The sequence below is a fragment of the Stomoxys calcitrans genome, chromosome 2, assembly GCF_963082655.1.
Source record: "Stomoxys calcitrans chromosome 2, idStoCalc2.1, whole genome shotgun sequence".
Classification (NCBI taxonomy): Eukaryota; Metazoa; Arthropoda; class Insecta; order Diptera; family Muscidae; genus Stomoxys; species Stomoxys calcitrans.
The window spans coordinates 187,082,923-187,099,290 of NC_081553.1; the positions used below are offsets into that span (position 1 = coordinate 187,082,923).

Consider the following 16,368-nt stretch of genomic DNA (forward strand, 5'->3'; position numbering starts at 1 on the left):
CAAAAGGGCGACACAGCCACAGGTAAGGAGCCGCCCTCTTACGCTGAAGTGGCAAGGAAGCACAGCAGAGAAGAGCTGAATTATGCAGTCATCGATATGGTCAGTGCATCCGGTAGTATTTTACCAGATCATCGCACAGTGGCGATAACAGAGGAAACAGGTGGCAAAAATCAACATTTTCATGTGCGCCTACGAAATTTTGAAAAACCTTTCTAAAATTAAACTTGAAGGCCACCGCAACGCAAAGGTTGGCATGTCCGCCTATAACGCTGAATGCCTGGGTTCGAATCGTGGCGAGACCATCAAAAAATTGTCAGCGGTGAATACCCCCTCCTAATGCTGGCGACATTTGTAAGAAACTTTGCCATGTAAAAACTTCTCCTCAAAAGAGGTGTCGCCCTGCGGCAACGCAGCCGCTGTATTTTAATACGTGTAACTATGCTATGTATGTACTTTAATTGGCTATGACAGAACATTTGTTCCACTAACCGAACGTGGAACAGCTTTCCAAGCGCCTCGAACTCCTGCTTTCATTCTTAAATCTCTGATACCAAGTTTCGAGGTGTCTCCCACCACTTGATCCATTCCATCGGGCTTTTGGTCTTCCCGGTTTGCGTGTACCACCGTGTTTGCCTTCTAAAAACTTCTTTGCTGGAGCTTCTTCTAAAGAAGCTGGGGTATAAATGACTTTCATGGAGACATCGACTACGCGAATGATATATGCCTCTTTGCGCATTGCTTTGAGCATCTGGTCAGCAAAATAAAAAAGGAGGGGGATCAGAAGCAGACATACGCGAACGTATCAACAAAGCTGAACTTTATTTGTCTCTCACTAGATTATTTGATTACTCACTGCATATGGTACACATCCCACGCTTTTGGAAATCGAGCTTCGTTATCCCGGTGTATCGCAAAATTGATTTCCTCATACAGATTTTAGCAAAGCTTTTGTGATACACAGGCTTCTGCTTCTTAATGTCAATGTTATGGGTTATCCAACGCATCTTCTAGACTGTATATCATTCTACTTTAGGGCCATACCCAGAGAGTACTGCTTAAGAAGTTTTTTTTTTTCAAAGGATATCGTTGTTTCTTCTGGTGTACCACAGGGAATTCCCTTGGTTGCATTACTTTTTGTTCTTTGTCTTAACAACCTTCCTGATGTTATTCGTTTTTCTAAAATACTAATGTATGCCGATGATGTAAAGCATGCCAACTCACTTGTGGACTCAACTTACTTGCAGTACTATTTATCTATATTCTCCCATCAATGTCCCTTATGTGAATAAATGTAGGAAATTGTTTTTTGGTTAAGATCCCAACCAACACTTTAGGATTTCTTCATCGGCTCGTAGAAACAAGAATTTGTTGATTCTTTTAGGCGTTATCTTAGACCCCAGATTACAGTTTCATCTACACTTCGCTTTTTGCGTTAGAAAGCCTAGGTTTCATAAAAACGTTGGTCTTAATAGTTCAACGATCCTTATGTTATTTGTTAGCTTAGTTCGCCCTATATTGGAATAAGGGTGCGTCATATGGAGCCCATTTTACAATTACTACTCTGATAGAATCGAATCAGTTTTGATTCAATTTCCGATTTTCGCTTTACCCGGCCTGGAACCCATCGGAATTACTTCCGTCTTACAGAAGTCGTTTACTGTTGATTGAACTTCCGACACTTGAAAGAAGACGTTTAATTTTAAGGACATTAATTATCATTAAATTAATTACTGGGTCTAATCGATTCTTCATTCCTAATAGCTAAGATAACTTATAATTTTTCCTCTCGCAGAACTCGCAATTTTCAACCGCTTAAGTTGTCGCTCGCGTGATCTAGTTGTGAGATTAGTAACCCATTGAGGTCCTTATGTGCTATATACAATGGCTTGTGTACTACTATAGTTGTGAGCACCACACAGGCTGAAACATTGAGTTCGAATCTGTGTGGTGTTCATTGCTGTTACGAGAAGCTTAGCTGCGAGCTACCGGGCGCGTCAACAGGTTGCGGATATTTGAAAGCTCCATACGGAGTAGCTGCAACGGCAGTCGCGGACACTCAGCAGTGTCGAGCGGAGAGTCTCTGTGAGAGGCCGGGGGGCACCGCCTCTTCCACAAATACTGAGTGCCTATGATGCTCGATAGGACAAGGCGAGTTATTGGTGCCTTTTTATATCCAATGGCCATCCTGTGGTTACAACAGCAACAACCAGTAATACATCGCTAATGAAGGCCTATCTTGTGATGATATTTATTTCGTTGTATGTGATGTTGTTGGTAATCACTTTTATGCATGTATGTGTTATTGACATTACTATCTGCAGCCAGCATTATAGAAACACGACTAACCCGAAAAATTTATGTGTACGCGCTCTCCAAGTATTAGGAGGCGCCCCTCGGCCAAGAGGCCGTTTCAAGATTTTTTATATAAAACCAAAGAATTTTTCACCACATGGAATCAATTTTGACTTTTTGTTCATGTGATAATAACTTCTTTTTAGGGGAAAAGTGAAATATAGAGCACACCAAAATGACACATCGTTATATCCAGCAGTGACAGAAAGAAGAGTACCTCAATGGTCTAATTGGGATCCATTTTGTACAGTATTTACTAACCTTCTCAAAATAAGAATTCCAGAATCCATATGAAAGCAGATGATGATCAGGTATTCATAAGTATTCCAGAATCAGAATTTGGAAACTGTATTGAACGTTTAAATAGCGGTCTCCAACAAGATCGTAGATCGAAATGTTTAATTATAAGTACGAAATCAATTATCTTTTCAGAATTTATATGACAAGTTATGCTACTGTACTTTGCATTAAATGCTTTTTCTAATCAATTAGCCCTGGACATTCAGGAGCTTGATGATGTCTAGAATATTGTAAAGAATAAAAAAAGAGTATGTTGGATAAATTAATCAAAACATAGTATGTGCTGCAGAATTCTATTTCAGGCAAAGTCCTTTTGTTTTCTTCGTGGTAAATCATTATCACTAATTTTATTGAGAACAAAAGCTGTTGTTTTTTTTTTCTCCTGTGTCTCAGTTTTTGTTTGATTTTTCAGTTTTAATTAGCTCGCGACTCAACCTCTCTAAACTCGGCTGGATCTGTGAAACGTACGGTAAATATATAAAATATTGAAGGAAAAGGCACCAAAAAGAGAAGTGCGTAATGGTGTCCTAGGGCTATAATACCATATGCTAAAAGAAGCCATTGAATGCCTAGAAATTGTAGATGGTTAGTGCAATAATATCCTCATGTGCTTAAGCTATTTATGCCACAACTTACATATGATAACAAAATTTTTTATTTCCATTAAAGAAGACTTAACCAACGCTTTAAACGATTGATCCAATTTCATGGAGTAGTGTATAGCATTCGAAATCATAGATATGGCTATACTCATATATGGGAAAGCATAATCTAAATATGAAGGGATTGGTATGTTTATATAAATTTTGATTTAAAAATACAACAATCATACTTACATATAAGACCACAGGCCAGGGCATGAATAAAAACTAACAAGGGCAAAAAGTAAAGTGCAGCATAGATTGGTGCTTTACCTCTCACCTCCAGCAATGTATTGACCATGGGACGTGTAACGAACATTGCAACAAAACAAAGAAAGTAGAAAACCAAAACAATGGTTTGCCTGCAATTAAACAGAATAATACAGTTATAAAAGTCTCTCAAAAAACATGCTATACTTTACAATGGATATACAGCTTCCTGGGTACAATGTAACGATTTTTCGTAATTCGGTGTGGGATTGTAGAAAAGTGTATACCAGTCCGAAAATTTGCGAACTGGACACGAAAATAAACGAAATTCCCCCAAAGGTTCCACCAGCAAGATGCATACAATAGCCGAAATGGTAACTTCAATCAATGCACAGGCGGTTAAGATCAATTGTTTACGAGAAAATCTAAACGATAGAAAAGGGTTTAATTCACATGTCATTATTCTGCAAAACATACACACTTTCTGTCCTTGGCATCTAAATCAATAAAGAAACAATGCATCATTAGAGGCAGCATTGCCATAAATCCCAAGTAAAACCATGAATACGAGTCTAACTCATCTTCACATCGTGTACATGCATAACTTTCATTAACTCGATAGCCGCGCGGGCAGGGTCCGCAATCGCTCCAGCCATTTTCCAGTTGAATACGACCACAATATTGTCCAGGACAACGTTCCAAGAGGGACGACATAATCATTGACCCTTAATACCTAGCACTTTTCCATTTTTTTTAGCAAAACAGTATTGTTTACCAACAGCTGATTGTTGTTGATGTAGGGATTCCAAAGCACGACTTTCACATTATCGATTAATCGAAAGACTACTTTTAGTCCTTAACAAAATCGAAGTGGACTTTAAAGTCGACTCGCCATTTTAAACAACAAAAATCTACCCCCAACGAAAATCAAAACAAAAATAAAAAAAATTGTACTCAGCTCTTCGCATGACCTCACCTTATAACTGCATCCTGGGGGTAACAGAAAATAATATGAGACCCATACCAAACTCACGCCATGCTCTTGATGGGCAGGAAGCATTCTGACAGGTCCGATTGTTATTCCACTTTGTGTCCTTCAGCTAGCGAGTCCACACCGGCACTCCATATTTTATTGCTTTGTATCATGAGTAGTGTACCGTAAATAGCTGAGGGAAGTTTTTCTCGCGAAGTGCACTGTCTGCCAAGAAAACAACTAAGTGGCTGGCTGTTAACAGCCGGTATTTATAATGCAAATCTCGATTTATCGGTTATTGTTATAAGTTAATTAATTGTATATTTAAAATATAAGATTAGTAAGAAGACATAGCATTGGCCACAGAGTTCATCAGTTAATATTTGCCTTGTTTTATTTTGGTCCTATCCGATGGAAGTCAGATGATCTGGTTAAAATATCAATGCAAAATTGTACTGGTAAGTTATCGATTACATGATAATATAATAACAGATGATAAGAAACGAAAAGCTCCAACACCACCCGGGTTGGAGCTTTGAGGCGACAAGGCAAGCTATTTTCGCTTTTGAATAACTTAGGGCCACCGTGTTCCCGCGGCGATCGGTCCTTTGGACCAGAAGGAGCTTGGTCACCCATAGGAGTTGGACGAGGATGGCCACCTCCACATGTAAATTTGGTTACAAAAACAACGATTAGTGGTGATTTGCGCTATTACTAAAATAAAACAGCAATTATTATCGGATATCGCATGTTATCGATAGTATGCAAGACAACGTAGCAGATATATTTTAACCAGAACATTGCACTGGAAACAAATAAAACTAAACACAGCAATTCTCTCTCAAAGTTCAATGAAATATGCAGAAGGTGTAAAGGCAAGGCGGAATTAATAAGGCGGTCTCACGCGAGCAACTGTTATCAGCCGGCCGGGTTTGACAGTACTAAGATGTCAGATTTTTGGATTCTCTTTGTTGTTATCTTCTTTATCGCATATTCTCTGCTCATGCACGCACACAAATTTGTTTGCGTGTGCTGGCAAAACGACGATCAGCTTGATGGCAAGATGCCGGATTGCACCATATGATTTGTGGTTGTTGTACAAATGAGACCACCTTTTATAGTTTCGCCATTAACAGAATCCAGGATGCCGGAGTGCCTGTTCGATCAAACACCAACAATATATTTTCGAAAGTGACCCAACCTTCTATTAGTGAACCTTGAGCAGAAGCAAGGGCCGGAGTTTTCTACAATTACGGCATGGACCAGTTGCGTACGGAGCAGGCACTCCGGCATGTGCCTCTCCCATGACGAAAAAAGGCGAAACATAAGTACGTTGAGGCAGGAGCCCCCGACCGGTGTTCATTGCACCTCGTCAATCTGGTATATGGAACCGACTGCCATGAGATTGCAGACATGTTATCGATTTTGGAAATTGCCCTATGGTATATGATTTAGAACGGTTGATAAAACTAGTACTAAGTGCCGTCCACACAATCAGCTGTTGAATCAGGGGAATTTGCATTCCACAACAATTCTGCCCTTCTGCCCTGTTATTGTTTATACGCGAAAACCATTGCGTCATTAAAGTTTAAATATAGTAAATAAAATAGTATGCATACATACTGAGGGAGGTGTCTGAAGCGTGTTTGCAGAAATTAGTGACAAGATAAGGAGGTTGATTTTAGATTAAATCAGGGGCAAAACAGTTTCCAGTTGATATTTGTAACAGCATGATGTTAAAAAATATAGTGAAAGCCAGTGTTAGTTTTTCGTTAAGACCTGGAAATATAACAAATTTGCAAAATCATGCTATTTGCTCATCGGGTTTTTCTGTGTAAGTGAGAAGGTCTCATTGCCATTCAAACCTACATATACATCAAATGGAAAATCTCGTGCTTATTTTAGGCTGACTAGGCGAAATGTGGGCTTACAACATGGACAATCCGATCCATCGTATGCCGGCACAATGGCAGAGGGTAAGATGTGATAAGGAAACTGGTATATTTATACTATAGCTAGTAATCAATTATATTCTTGGGCTATTTTTAGTGAAGACCAAAATAATGGAACGCTTGGGTTTGGAGCAAGGTTATACACCAATACCAAAACATAGAGAACACCTGCTTAAATATGAACCTAAACTGAGTGACTTGGTGCCACGTTCTATGCAAGATTCTTTCACCTCGGCCATTCTACCATTGTCCTCTGATAAATCTCTGCAAGATAAGTATGTAGCCTTTTTGGGTCATGTACGCATGGGACGCTTAATGGAAGACATGGATATGTTTGCAGTGTGGGTATGTCAGACCATAGTAATACAGAAGAACATATTTATGTACTTTAAACTTTTGCAGGTTTGTCATCAACATGTTAAGATGAACAATCTTCCGGAAAATGTGCCTCTTCCCTATACATTTGTCACTATACTGGTAGATAAGATAACATTCAGCGATTTCCGAACAAAGGCCACCGAGGATATACGTTTGTCTGGCCATGTATCCTGGGTGGGCAAAAGTTCCATGGAAATTGTTGTTTGGCTAGAGCAAATGGAAGGCGGAGTTTGGCATAAAATCACCAGAGCTTTGTTCCTTATGGCCGCACGTAATGCCACCAACACAAGTGCTTCACCGGTAAATCCCATTGAACCGGCCAATGAAGAGGAAAAGAAAATTTTAGATGGCGGTGTATTGCGTAAAAAACGTAGGCAACTTTTGCAAGCATCTTCCATATTTAAGTGCGAGCCAAATGATTATGAGCAATCGCTTATGTATGACCTGTACAAAAGGACAACACCACAAACTACCATGGAACTAAATGTACGAGTTCTACCGCCCAATTGCCGTTGGATGTCGGATTCATCGGTGACCAATACTATGGCTTCATTTCCGGAAAATCGCAATGCTCACAATAAGGTTTTTGGCGGCTTTCTAATGCGCAATGCCTTGGAGATAAGCTGGGTGGGTGCAAATCTCTATTGTAAAAGTCGTCCTAAACTGGAACACATTTGTGACATTAGTTTCGAGAAACCTGTAAGTGTGAACTCCTTTATAAAGATGACCGCCTATGTGGTGTATACCGAGGTGAATTATGTGCAAATGATGACAGTGGCCGATGTTATTGATTCCGGTACGGGAGACCAATTGACTTCGAATGTGTTCTACTACACCTTTGCGGCACAGGATGAAGTACCAGAAGTTTTGCCCAGATCATATCATGAAACCATGTGGTACATTCAAGGACGTCGTAAATTCAAATATGCTTTGGGTTTGGAATAGGCCATTTAAAGGCTAAAGTTACTTTGCTAAACAAACACATACACACACACACACACATTGATATTACAACAAACCTTTATGAGAAGCAGTAAAAGTATTAATCCTTGTCGAATCTTGTTTTTTTTTTTGTAATTGGTATTAAAATTTATTTATTTTGTTTGAATATGAAACTTGAAAGATGTCTAGAAAAATTTACTCATGTCTTAATTCCGATTCATTAATGTGTAGTAAATGTTCCAATGTAAATTAGCCACATATGGAAGCTATTAAAATAAATAGGAATTTAGTTTACTGTATGTATGTTTGCCACACCAGAATTTATTTTGTATAAATTATAAAAATCGATATTATTTTCTTATTTTTCTCTTTAAGAGAAGGTACTTAATGGTTTAACTAATGTAATAACCTAATTGCAAACCAAATGTTCGAAAAATGATTGTTACTAAAATACAAATCTAATGGAATCATGTAAATCGCTTTGAGATTTTAATGGGGATACTTGTTGGGACAGCGCCAGGTATATTATAGCAAAATTGGTTGAAACACAAAAAAAAGTTAAAAAAGTTACATTGTTTTCTAAAAATGTTCTATTTGTTCAGAAATTGTCTCAACTTGACCTTTGACCCAATAGATAGTGCTTGGACAACATACAATTGAGTTTTCACACAGCAAAGAAAGAAAGCAAAGATACGCCTCCTGATGAAGGTGGTCTACATTAGAACTGAGGAAGCAGACTGTCAGGTCTGAATATTACACCACGGCGTGTTTCTAAGTTGCCGAATCCACACTGGCGCTGCATAGTTCACTATTCAACAAGGGTTCTCTGTTAGCACACAGAATGCTGCCGGAAAGTGTCGTAAGGACCTTGTTTCTTCTGCCAACTATGAAGTTACGATAGTAGAACATCACCCAAGGAGTTATCAGGCAATGTCTTGTCCCGTGGATTTGTAGAGTTTAAACGAATTCAACGCCCAGACTAACTTCCCTTTCGTTATCATGTCCTCAACCACGGACCGTGCCTTATCACTGTGCTGTATCTGAGGGATATCCCTGTTGTGGTTGTTGTTGTAGCAGTGTGTTAAACACTGAGGCGGCAGCCCTTGCCAAGTCTTGAGGACCTTGTTTCTTCTGCCAACAATGAAGTTACGATAGGAGAAGATCACCCAAGGAGTTATAATGTCTCGTCCCGTGGATTTGTAGAGTTCAAACGAATTCATCGCCCAGACTAACTTGCCTTTCTTTATCATGTCCTGAACCATGGACCGTGTCTCATCACTGTGCTGTATCTGAGGGATATCGATGTTGTGGTTGTTGTTGTAGCAGTGTGTTAAACACTGAGGTGGCAGCCCTTGCCAATGAAGAAACCTATCGGGTCAATCCTGTACGTATAACCGGCTGCCATGGGATTGAGGGATATCGATGTCCCAGGGAAGTGCTTTGCAGTTAGAAGCTCGAGTGTCCCAGAGCGACACTACGTCCGTATTCACTCAGAATGATCCCAATGGTTCTCGGACTCTTAGAGAGCCCTCTGCGGAATCTGCAGGACTCATTAACTTTCTCTCGGGGCACTTATCTTTGCTCTAGAGATATGTACCTCAGCTGTACTTTCTCTTGATACTGCGGAGGGCAAAGGGTTTCAGAGCCCAATGCCACACTACATTGGTAGTATTAGACGAACCACCGACAAAACAATAGATTTTACCATCTCTGACCTAAGACTCTAGCTCCTTAACATAGAGTTACGACATCGGGAAGATCACTCAAGCAATCATTGGACAATGCCCCGTTCCGTCGACATGTAGAGTTTAAACGAACTCACCGTCGTGACTAACTTGACTTTCGTTGTCATGTCTTCAACCACGGATAGTGCTTCGTCACTGTGGGGACATCGATACCATCCAGATACGTCGACCCAACGTCTACGTCTGAGCACTCAGGGAAGTGCTTCGTAGCCAATAGCTCAAGCGCCGCAGAGCGACACTACGTTCGTATTCACTCGGAATGCTCCCAATGGCTCCCGAATCCTTAGAGAGCACCCTGCGGAAACTAAAGTTGTCATTAACTTCCCTCTTCCGCAATCATGGACGACTTTCAACTCGCTCTTGTACATATTTAGGGTTTCCTTGTACAGGTCCAAATCCGCACGCAGCTTGTTTTTATTCGCCCTATTTTAAAGCCTTCTCGTGGTCTTCTCATTTTCCCGTATATAAGTACAAGAGCGTGTTGAAGTTGTTCAAGAGGGCGGAAGAAGGAAGTTGGACTCATTAACGTTCTCCTTCAGGTTCCGAAGGGTGCTCTCTAATGATCCGGGATCCATTAGGAGCATTCTAAGTGAATACGAATGTAGTATCGCTCAAGCTATTGGCTACGAAACACTTCCCTGGGTGTTCAGACGTAGACGTAGGGTCGACGTATCTGGATGATATCGATGTCCCCTCCCGATGATGAGGCACTGTCCGTGGTTGAAGACATGACAACGAAAGTCAAGTTAGTCTCAACGGTGAGTTCGTTTAAACTCTACAAGTCGACGCAACGAGACATTGCCCAATGATGGCTTGAGTAATCTTCTCCTGTCGTAACTCTATGTTAAGGAGCTGGGGTCTTAAGCCAGAGACGGTGCAATGTATTGTTTTGGTGGTGGTTCAGCTAATACTCCTAATGTGGTGCGGCATTGGGCTCTGAACAACTTTGCCCTACGCAGTATCGTGAGTTTAGTGCCCTGAGAGAAATTAATGAGTCCTCCAGGTTCCGCAAAGGGAGCATTCTAAGTGAATACGGACGTAGTGTCGCTCTTTTACGCTCAAGCTTCTGGCTGCAAAGCACTTCCCTGGGAGCTACCAGATGCGTCCTGTGCTGTATCAGACATCGATGTCCCTTTGATACAGCACAGTGATGAGGCACTGTCCGTGGTTGAGGACATGATAACGAAGGGGAAGTTAGTCTGGGCGTTGAATTCGTTTAAACTCTACAAATCCACAGGGCGGGACATTGCCTGATAACTCCTTGGGTGATCTTTTCCTATTGTAACTTCATTGAAAATAGGACGCTAAATGGAGGGAGCTAAAATGGATTATTTTGGCGGTGGTTCGGCTAATTCTCCCTATGTGGTGTGGTATCGGGTTCTGAAGAACTGTGCCTTCCGCTGTATCATGAGAAGTTACAAGGTACCACTGCATTGCTAATCTTTGGAGCAAAGAGCAGTGCTCCCAGAGAGGCGTTTAATGCCATGATCAATGTTAGTACTTTGCTCCTTATGTTTGATTAGCGTCAACGAAGACCACCCTTAGACTGAAGGCGTCGGGAAACTGGCATTTTCTAAACTTTGGTAATTTGTCATTAAGAAAGGTCATTTACCTTGGGAGTCCCGGTACGGTATAACTATGAGTACCACACAGGCTGGAACTTTAAGATCAATCTGTGTTGTGTTCTTTGTTATCACGAGAAGCTTAGCTGGGAGCTACCAGGTGCGCCCATAGGTTGCGGACAGTAGAATGTTCCATACGGAGGAATTGCAACTACAGTCGAAGACAATCAGTGGTCCCGGCTTAGCATAACTATGAGCACTATACGCATTTGATCTCTAAGCTGCGGTTTGTCTAGTGTTCTACGTTGTTGTTGTTGTAACCACATTTTCATGTGAATCCTCATCAAGCTCCTGTAGGTCAGCAAGCTCGTTTCGGTCCAAAGAATCGATCGCTGCCGTTGCAGCTGCTCCGTATGGAGCATTCCACTATCCGCAACCTGCGGACGAGTCCGGTAGCTCGCAGTTAAGCTTCTCGTAACAGCAAAGAACACTACACAGACCGGACTTGTGCGGAATGTTCAATGTCACCACGAGAAGCTCAGCTGAGTACAATCGGACGGGTCCACAGGTTGTGTATAGTGGATTGCTCCATATGGAGTAGCTGCAACTGCAGTCGCGGACAATCAGTGGTATCTAGTGGAAGCCTCAGTGAGTGGCCGGGTGGCACCGGATCTTGCTTAAGTACTGAGTGCCTATGATCCTTGACATGGCAAGGCGAGTAATTGGGGCCTTTAAATAATAAAAGCTTACTGGGGATCCCCACCTCTACATGCAAAAGTGGCTACAACAACGATCATGTTAACGGGTTAGACGTCCTTTTCCCGGAAAGATATCTTTGGGCTGCGGGGCCCCGCCTTTTTTGGGTCTAGCTGTTTTTCCTATTAATGAATAAGTGCAACCTGTAGGCGGGCACTAAGTCCAGACCCACACGACTCAGACTCAGATCTCTCTGGACGCATCCCATCTTAGTCGCAGAGTTCCTGAATCTGGAAACGCAACAGAATCAAACAAACGAAAGATGGAACACAACATACTGTTATAACAACCCCGGCACGGGATAGCTGTGAGCACCACACAGGCTGTAACATTGAGGTCCGATCTGTGTGGTGTTCATTGCTGTCACGAGAAGTTTAGATGCGAGATACAGGTTGCGAATAGTAGAATGCCACATACGGAGTAGCTGCAACGGCAGTAGCGGACAATCACCAGTGCCGAGCGGATAATCTCAGTGAGTTGTCGGGCGGCACCAGCTCTTGCACAAATACGATATGACAAGGCGAGTTATTGGCGCCTTTAAATTACCACCCTGTTTCCGCGGCTATCGGTTCTTTGGACTGGAACGAGCTTGACGAGGATTGCTACCTCCACATGAAAATGTGTCTTCAACAACAACAACTGTATTCAATCCCATGGCAGCCGGTTTTACGTACCGGATTGACCCGATGGATTTCTTCATTGGAAAGGGCTGCCGCCTCAGTGTTTAACACACTGCTACAACAACAACGACTGTATTTATTGAATTCCTTGGAATCGCATATGCTTCTGAACGAACTGTTTGGAAGACACTTCAGCTGTCCTGAAAGCGATTTCGATGCAGAAGTTGCTGTCTGATCGGACTGTCATCATGTACCTATGTATGTCACAATCAGGCGGCACTGAATGCCATGTGGGGTACACGAATATCGTTCTATGACTTGAACTGACCACGTTAAGATCTCGGTTAATATGTGCAGCGATAGTGTACAAGCATCCGTCTGCTATGAAATAAACAAAATCCATTCTGGCTGTCAGCACTTGGAAGTTCTTAGACAAGGGATTGCTTCAAGCGTCTGGTGAAAGAAAACGAAACCGGTCTTACCATTCTTTCTTCCTCGAAACCTTTTCGGGCTTCAGTAGCATGTACACTTTGTTCATTTTCCAGACATCGGAAACTGTAAGTGTATCCGGAGACATCTAATTCAGGTTCGCCTTCCCTTTATCGGTGCCCAGCACCATCTCGCTGCGAATGATTTTCAATTTTCAAAATTATGAGGGTTGTTCAACGGCTCGGAGATCCCGTATGCGATGAATAGCTCCTCTTTCGCGCTAAAACTTTCAAGATGCTAAATCATTTGACCACCTGGCGCACTTCTTCGGCTCTTCTAAGTCACCAAAAATGACTGGGAAACTGTCATCTCTTTTTTCGAGGTTCGAGAGAGACATGACAGTAGACCAAAGCTTACCAATACCGGCTACAATCCCATGGCAGCCGGTTGTACGTACCGAGTTGACCCGATGGAGTTCCTCCTCGGCAGTAGATGCCGCCTCAGTGTATAACAAACTGCTACAACAAGTATTCTAGCCATATACTCCACCTATGTTAACCAACAGATTTCCTGATTCAGTTCGCTAATTCCAGGGTCAGTAGGAAACTCCTCCAGTTCCGCCGCCTGTGGCGATACATTGGGTATGACCGACTTGGGACTATGACTGGCTACTGCGTTAATGATGCCTCGGAATATCTGCAACATAATTTCCTTTGATTGATTTACATTATGTGCTCAGAGATTATGAAGTCGGATTGTTAGATGGTCAATGGAGAGAATTATGTGTTGTTTACATTTTTCATTCTGCCGAAATACCAAAACAGTATTAAGGGCGTCAAACGACAAAAGATTGACTTACGTTACATCGTTGGTTGTCTTGTCAGACGGCAATTCAACTGCCCATAATCGACCCATTCAAATAATTTCCTTTGATATTATGACTACTCTTGGCCTTACTTCCACTATTAATTTCTGTTTCCTTCCCAAAAAAAAAGACAAAACAAAAGAAATATTTTCCAATTTTTTTGGGTGATTTTGTAAATTGTCTTTATTTTACAAAAAGCATGTTTTTTGTCCATTTTCATTTACTTGGTAAATTACAATAAAAAAAAGAATTAATTTCTTCTTCTCTCAATCGTTAAAAATACATCTCCACTTAATGAAATTCTAAATTTCAACAATAATTTAGAACTTCATGCGATGAGGGTATTGGGAAGAGTGCAAGGCGAACATGCTCTTCAAGTATTTGGCGACGAATTTACCATCGGGATGAGCCTTAATGGCCTTAAGAACAGCGGTATCTACTTCCTTTTGGTCCTTCTTGCGTTGTTCGTTGGGCACGAAACGTTCCTTCTTGGTGGCGAAAATATCACCTTCGCCGCTCTTCTTTTGCTTGTTGATCTTCAAGCGACGGAAGTAGGCATCGTCCAAGTTTTGTGGTACTTTGTAGTCACCCAAATTGACTTTGGTGGAGGTGCCGATAACATAACGTTGAGAAACGCGACGCAATGGGCAGGAGTTCAGGCAGAAAGGACCAGTGACCAACAAAAGGCCAGAGTTCAACGATTTCAACAAAATAACGCGCTTGCCTTGATGACGACCAGCCAACAAGATCAAAACGGTACCAGGTTGCAAGTTGGAGCGAACATTGCGCTTGTGTGTGTTGAAGGTAGCCTTGGAGGGACGCTTGTTCACGAAACGCTTGGTTGGGAAGTTGGCCTTGGGCTTGTTAAGGTAGACGGTACGTTCACCTCCGTTCTTAGGGCCACCGATTTTCTTTACTTGCTTGATGTCCTTCTTAATGGTTTTGACCACTGGACGCTTGGTTCCCTTCAAACGCCATTGAGCACGGCGTTTGTACATCTGTAAGAGAGCAAAAAAAAAGTAAGCATAAGACACAACCAAAACAAAGATTAAAATGTAAACAAAACACCCAAAAAAGGTAAGTGTGAAAAAAATATATCAAAAAAAACATTTTTTAATTATTCACACATGCCAGTTGCCAAGTTTTCGGAAGCCATGATGTGTGTTCTTCTTCTTCACGTTTATTTTTGTGGTAAATATCAAATGCTGGATACACATTATTCACAAAACTATGGTATGGATTAAGAATTATAGCAAAAAATAGAGCAATCAATAGATGATTCAATTCGGAATTTCCTTTTTACCGCACATGTAATTATTTCCACATTTATTTACACCTTGACAGTTCCATAAAACACTTTTTCATAAAATTGTTCCCTTGTCAGACACACGCACACACTAATGGCTTTTCCTCAAACATTGGAATCGGCATTTTCTTAACGAAATTTCAAGATTTTTTACCTGGCTCTTGGAGTAACGCAATACACCGCCATGGAGGTAAGTGTTTAATGGATGTTTGGCAACTTTCTTGCCCGATTTTGTGGCTTTTTTAGCTTTTTCGACGGGTGCCATATCGGAAAACACGTGTACACCGCACAGAAATTATGGTGAAAAGGAAGGTTATGTACAAGGCGTTGCCAGATAAAAAATGTAAAAGAAATGACAGTTTGACAGCAGCATTGCCAGCATAATAATGTTGTGTAATTAGTGTGGGTTGTATTTTAGCGTATATAACGCATTAAGGAACGACAAAAAGTTGATATATAAGTTAATTTAATGGTTGATTGGGAGAAGAAAGCGAATTGGAAAATAAAACAATCTGGTTCACTTAAAATGTGCAGTTTATTAAGGCAAATAGGAAGTTACAACTGCAAAAATATTATATTTTTAAACTTCAATTGAGGATTGTGCACACAGCGGTATGTAGTTTCAAAAGGCTCGAAATATGACAAAGAAGATCAGAATCTATTGCAAAGGAAAATAGAAAAGGGTTGATTATCACTAATACTGAATAAGACTATGCTACAACGCGGATTAAAAAAGTTGGTCTCACGCGAACAGCAGTTAACAGCAAGTTTGACGACATTGAGATATCTACTTTTTGTTTGCATTCTCTTTCTCTTCCCTTCTTTCTCGAATATACTCTGCTCCTGTATGCAAACGTATGCGCACACACGCACACAAATTTGGTTGTGTGTATTATAGTTAAGAATCGTAACACAACAAACAATGAAAAATGGCGCGATCTAGTAACACTGATTTTGACAGATAGTGCACTCAATATTTTTTTATTGGGCAACTGCCTCTACCAGTAAATGAATATATCTTGGGTATACCAAAGTCCAGTGGTGTTATGATACGTAACCTTGCCGTTATAATTATGTTCATGGCTACATAAATCATTGATGGCAATGCTGTCTGCGGCTGTGTTCAGTATATTCTCATGCAGTAGGGATTGCAGTCGCGAAACTAGAAGAATTATCATTTAACCCATTCAAAAGGAATGGGCAGAAAAATATCCAGATATAAAGCCGTCTTTGACAATTTCAAGCCCATTTTAAGAAAGAGGTATCCAATGCCTTTTTCATTGGCATAAAGTTATCGAATGAGAATTATTTAAATAAAATTGTTTCATTTTATATTA

At 41.0% G+C, this 16,368-nt stretch overlaps 3 protein-coding genes across 3 annotated transcripts; 1 reads left to right on the forward strand and 2 right to left on the reverse strand.

Annotated features, from left to right (window-relative positions):
* Nucleotides 1-3,017: 3,017 nt before the first annotated feature.
* Nucleotides 3,018-4,298, reverse strand: LOC106083989 (JNK1/MAPK8-associated membrane protein). The gene is made up of 5 exons (XM_013247346.2): nucleotides 3,985-4,298; nucleotides 3,716-3,928; nucleotides 3,489-3,655; nucleotides 3,289-3,423; nucleotides 3,018-3,221 (listed from the first exon to the last, which is right to left on the reverse strand). The coding sequence occupies exons 1-5, from the start codon at nucleotides 4,221-4,223 to the stop codon at nucleotides 3,067-3,069; spliced, it is 909 nt and encodes a 302-aa protein (XP_013102800.1). The 5' UTR covers nucleotides 4,224-4,298; the 3' UTR covers nucleotides 3,018-3,066.
* A 1,705-nt stretch (nucleotides 4,299-6,003) lies between these two features.
* On the forward strand, nucleotides 6,004-8,224 carry LOC106083986 (acyl-coenzyme A thioesterase 9, mitochondrial). The gene is made up of 4 exons (XM_013247342.2): nucleotides 6,004-6,310; nucleotides 6,382-6,452; nucleotides 6,526-6,773; nucleotides 6,831-8,224. The coding sequence occupies exons 1-4, from the start codon at nucleotides 6,207-6,209 to the stop codon at nucleotides 7,749-7,751; spliced, it is 1,344 nt and encodes a 447-aa protein (XP_013102796.2). The 5' UTR covers nucleotides 6,004-6,206; the 3' UTR covers nucleotides 7,752-8,224.
* Nucleotides 8,225-13,870: 5,646 nt separating this feature from the next.
* Nucleotides 13,871-15,355, reverse strand: LOC106083987 (large ribosomal subunit protein eL6). The gene is made up of 2 exons (XM_013247344.2): nucleotides 15,186-15,355; nucleotides 13,871-14,723 (listed from the first exon to the last, which is right to left on the reverse strand). Exons 1-2 carry the CDS (start codon nucleotides 15,294-15,296, stop codon nucleotides 14,046-14,048), a joined length of 789 nt encoding a protein of 262 aa, XP_013102798.1. The 5' UTR covers nucleotides 15,297-15,355; the 3' UTR covers nucleotides 13,871-14,045.
* Between the last annotated feature and the right edge of the window lie 1,013 nt (nucleotides 15,356-16,368).

Bases quoted from the DNA above. Each gene is read 5' to 3' on its own strand.
- LOC106083989 (XM_013247346.2), bottom strand. From the start codon at position 4,223: ATGATTATGTCGTCCCTCTTGGAACGTTGTCCTGGACAATATTGTGGT. The intron at 3,929-3,984 runs GTGTGTATGTTT...TCTATCGTTTAG, and splicing joins TTAGATGCCAAGGACAGAAA to ATTTTCTCGTAAACAATTGA. The intron at 3,656-3,715 runs GTAAAGTATAGC...GTTTAATTGCAG, and splicing joins CAGGAAGCTGTATATCCATT to GCAAACCATTGTTTTGGTTT.
- LOC106083987 (XM_013247344.2), bottom strand. From the start codon at position 15,296: ATGGCACCCGTCGAAAAAGCTAAAAAAGCCACAAAATCGGGCAAGAAA. The intron at 14,724-15,185 runs GTAAAAAATCTT...GCTCTCTTACAG, and splicing joins TGCGTTACTCCAAGAGCCAG to ATGTACAAACGCCGTGCTCA.
- LOC106083986 (XM_013247342.2), top strand. From the start codon at position 6,207: ATGATGTTAAAAAATATAGTGAAAGCCAGTGTTAGTTTTTCGTTAAGA. The intron at 6,453-6,525 runs GTAAGATGTGAT...GGCTATTTTTAG, and splicing joins TGCCGGCACAATGGCAGAGG to TGAAGACCAAAATAATGGAA. The intron at 6,774-6,830 runs GTATGTCAGACC...AAACTTTTGCAG, and splicing joins TGGATATGTTTGCAGTGTGG to GTTTGTCATCAACATGTTAA.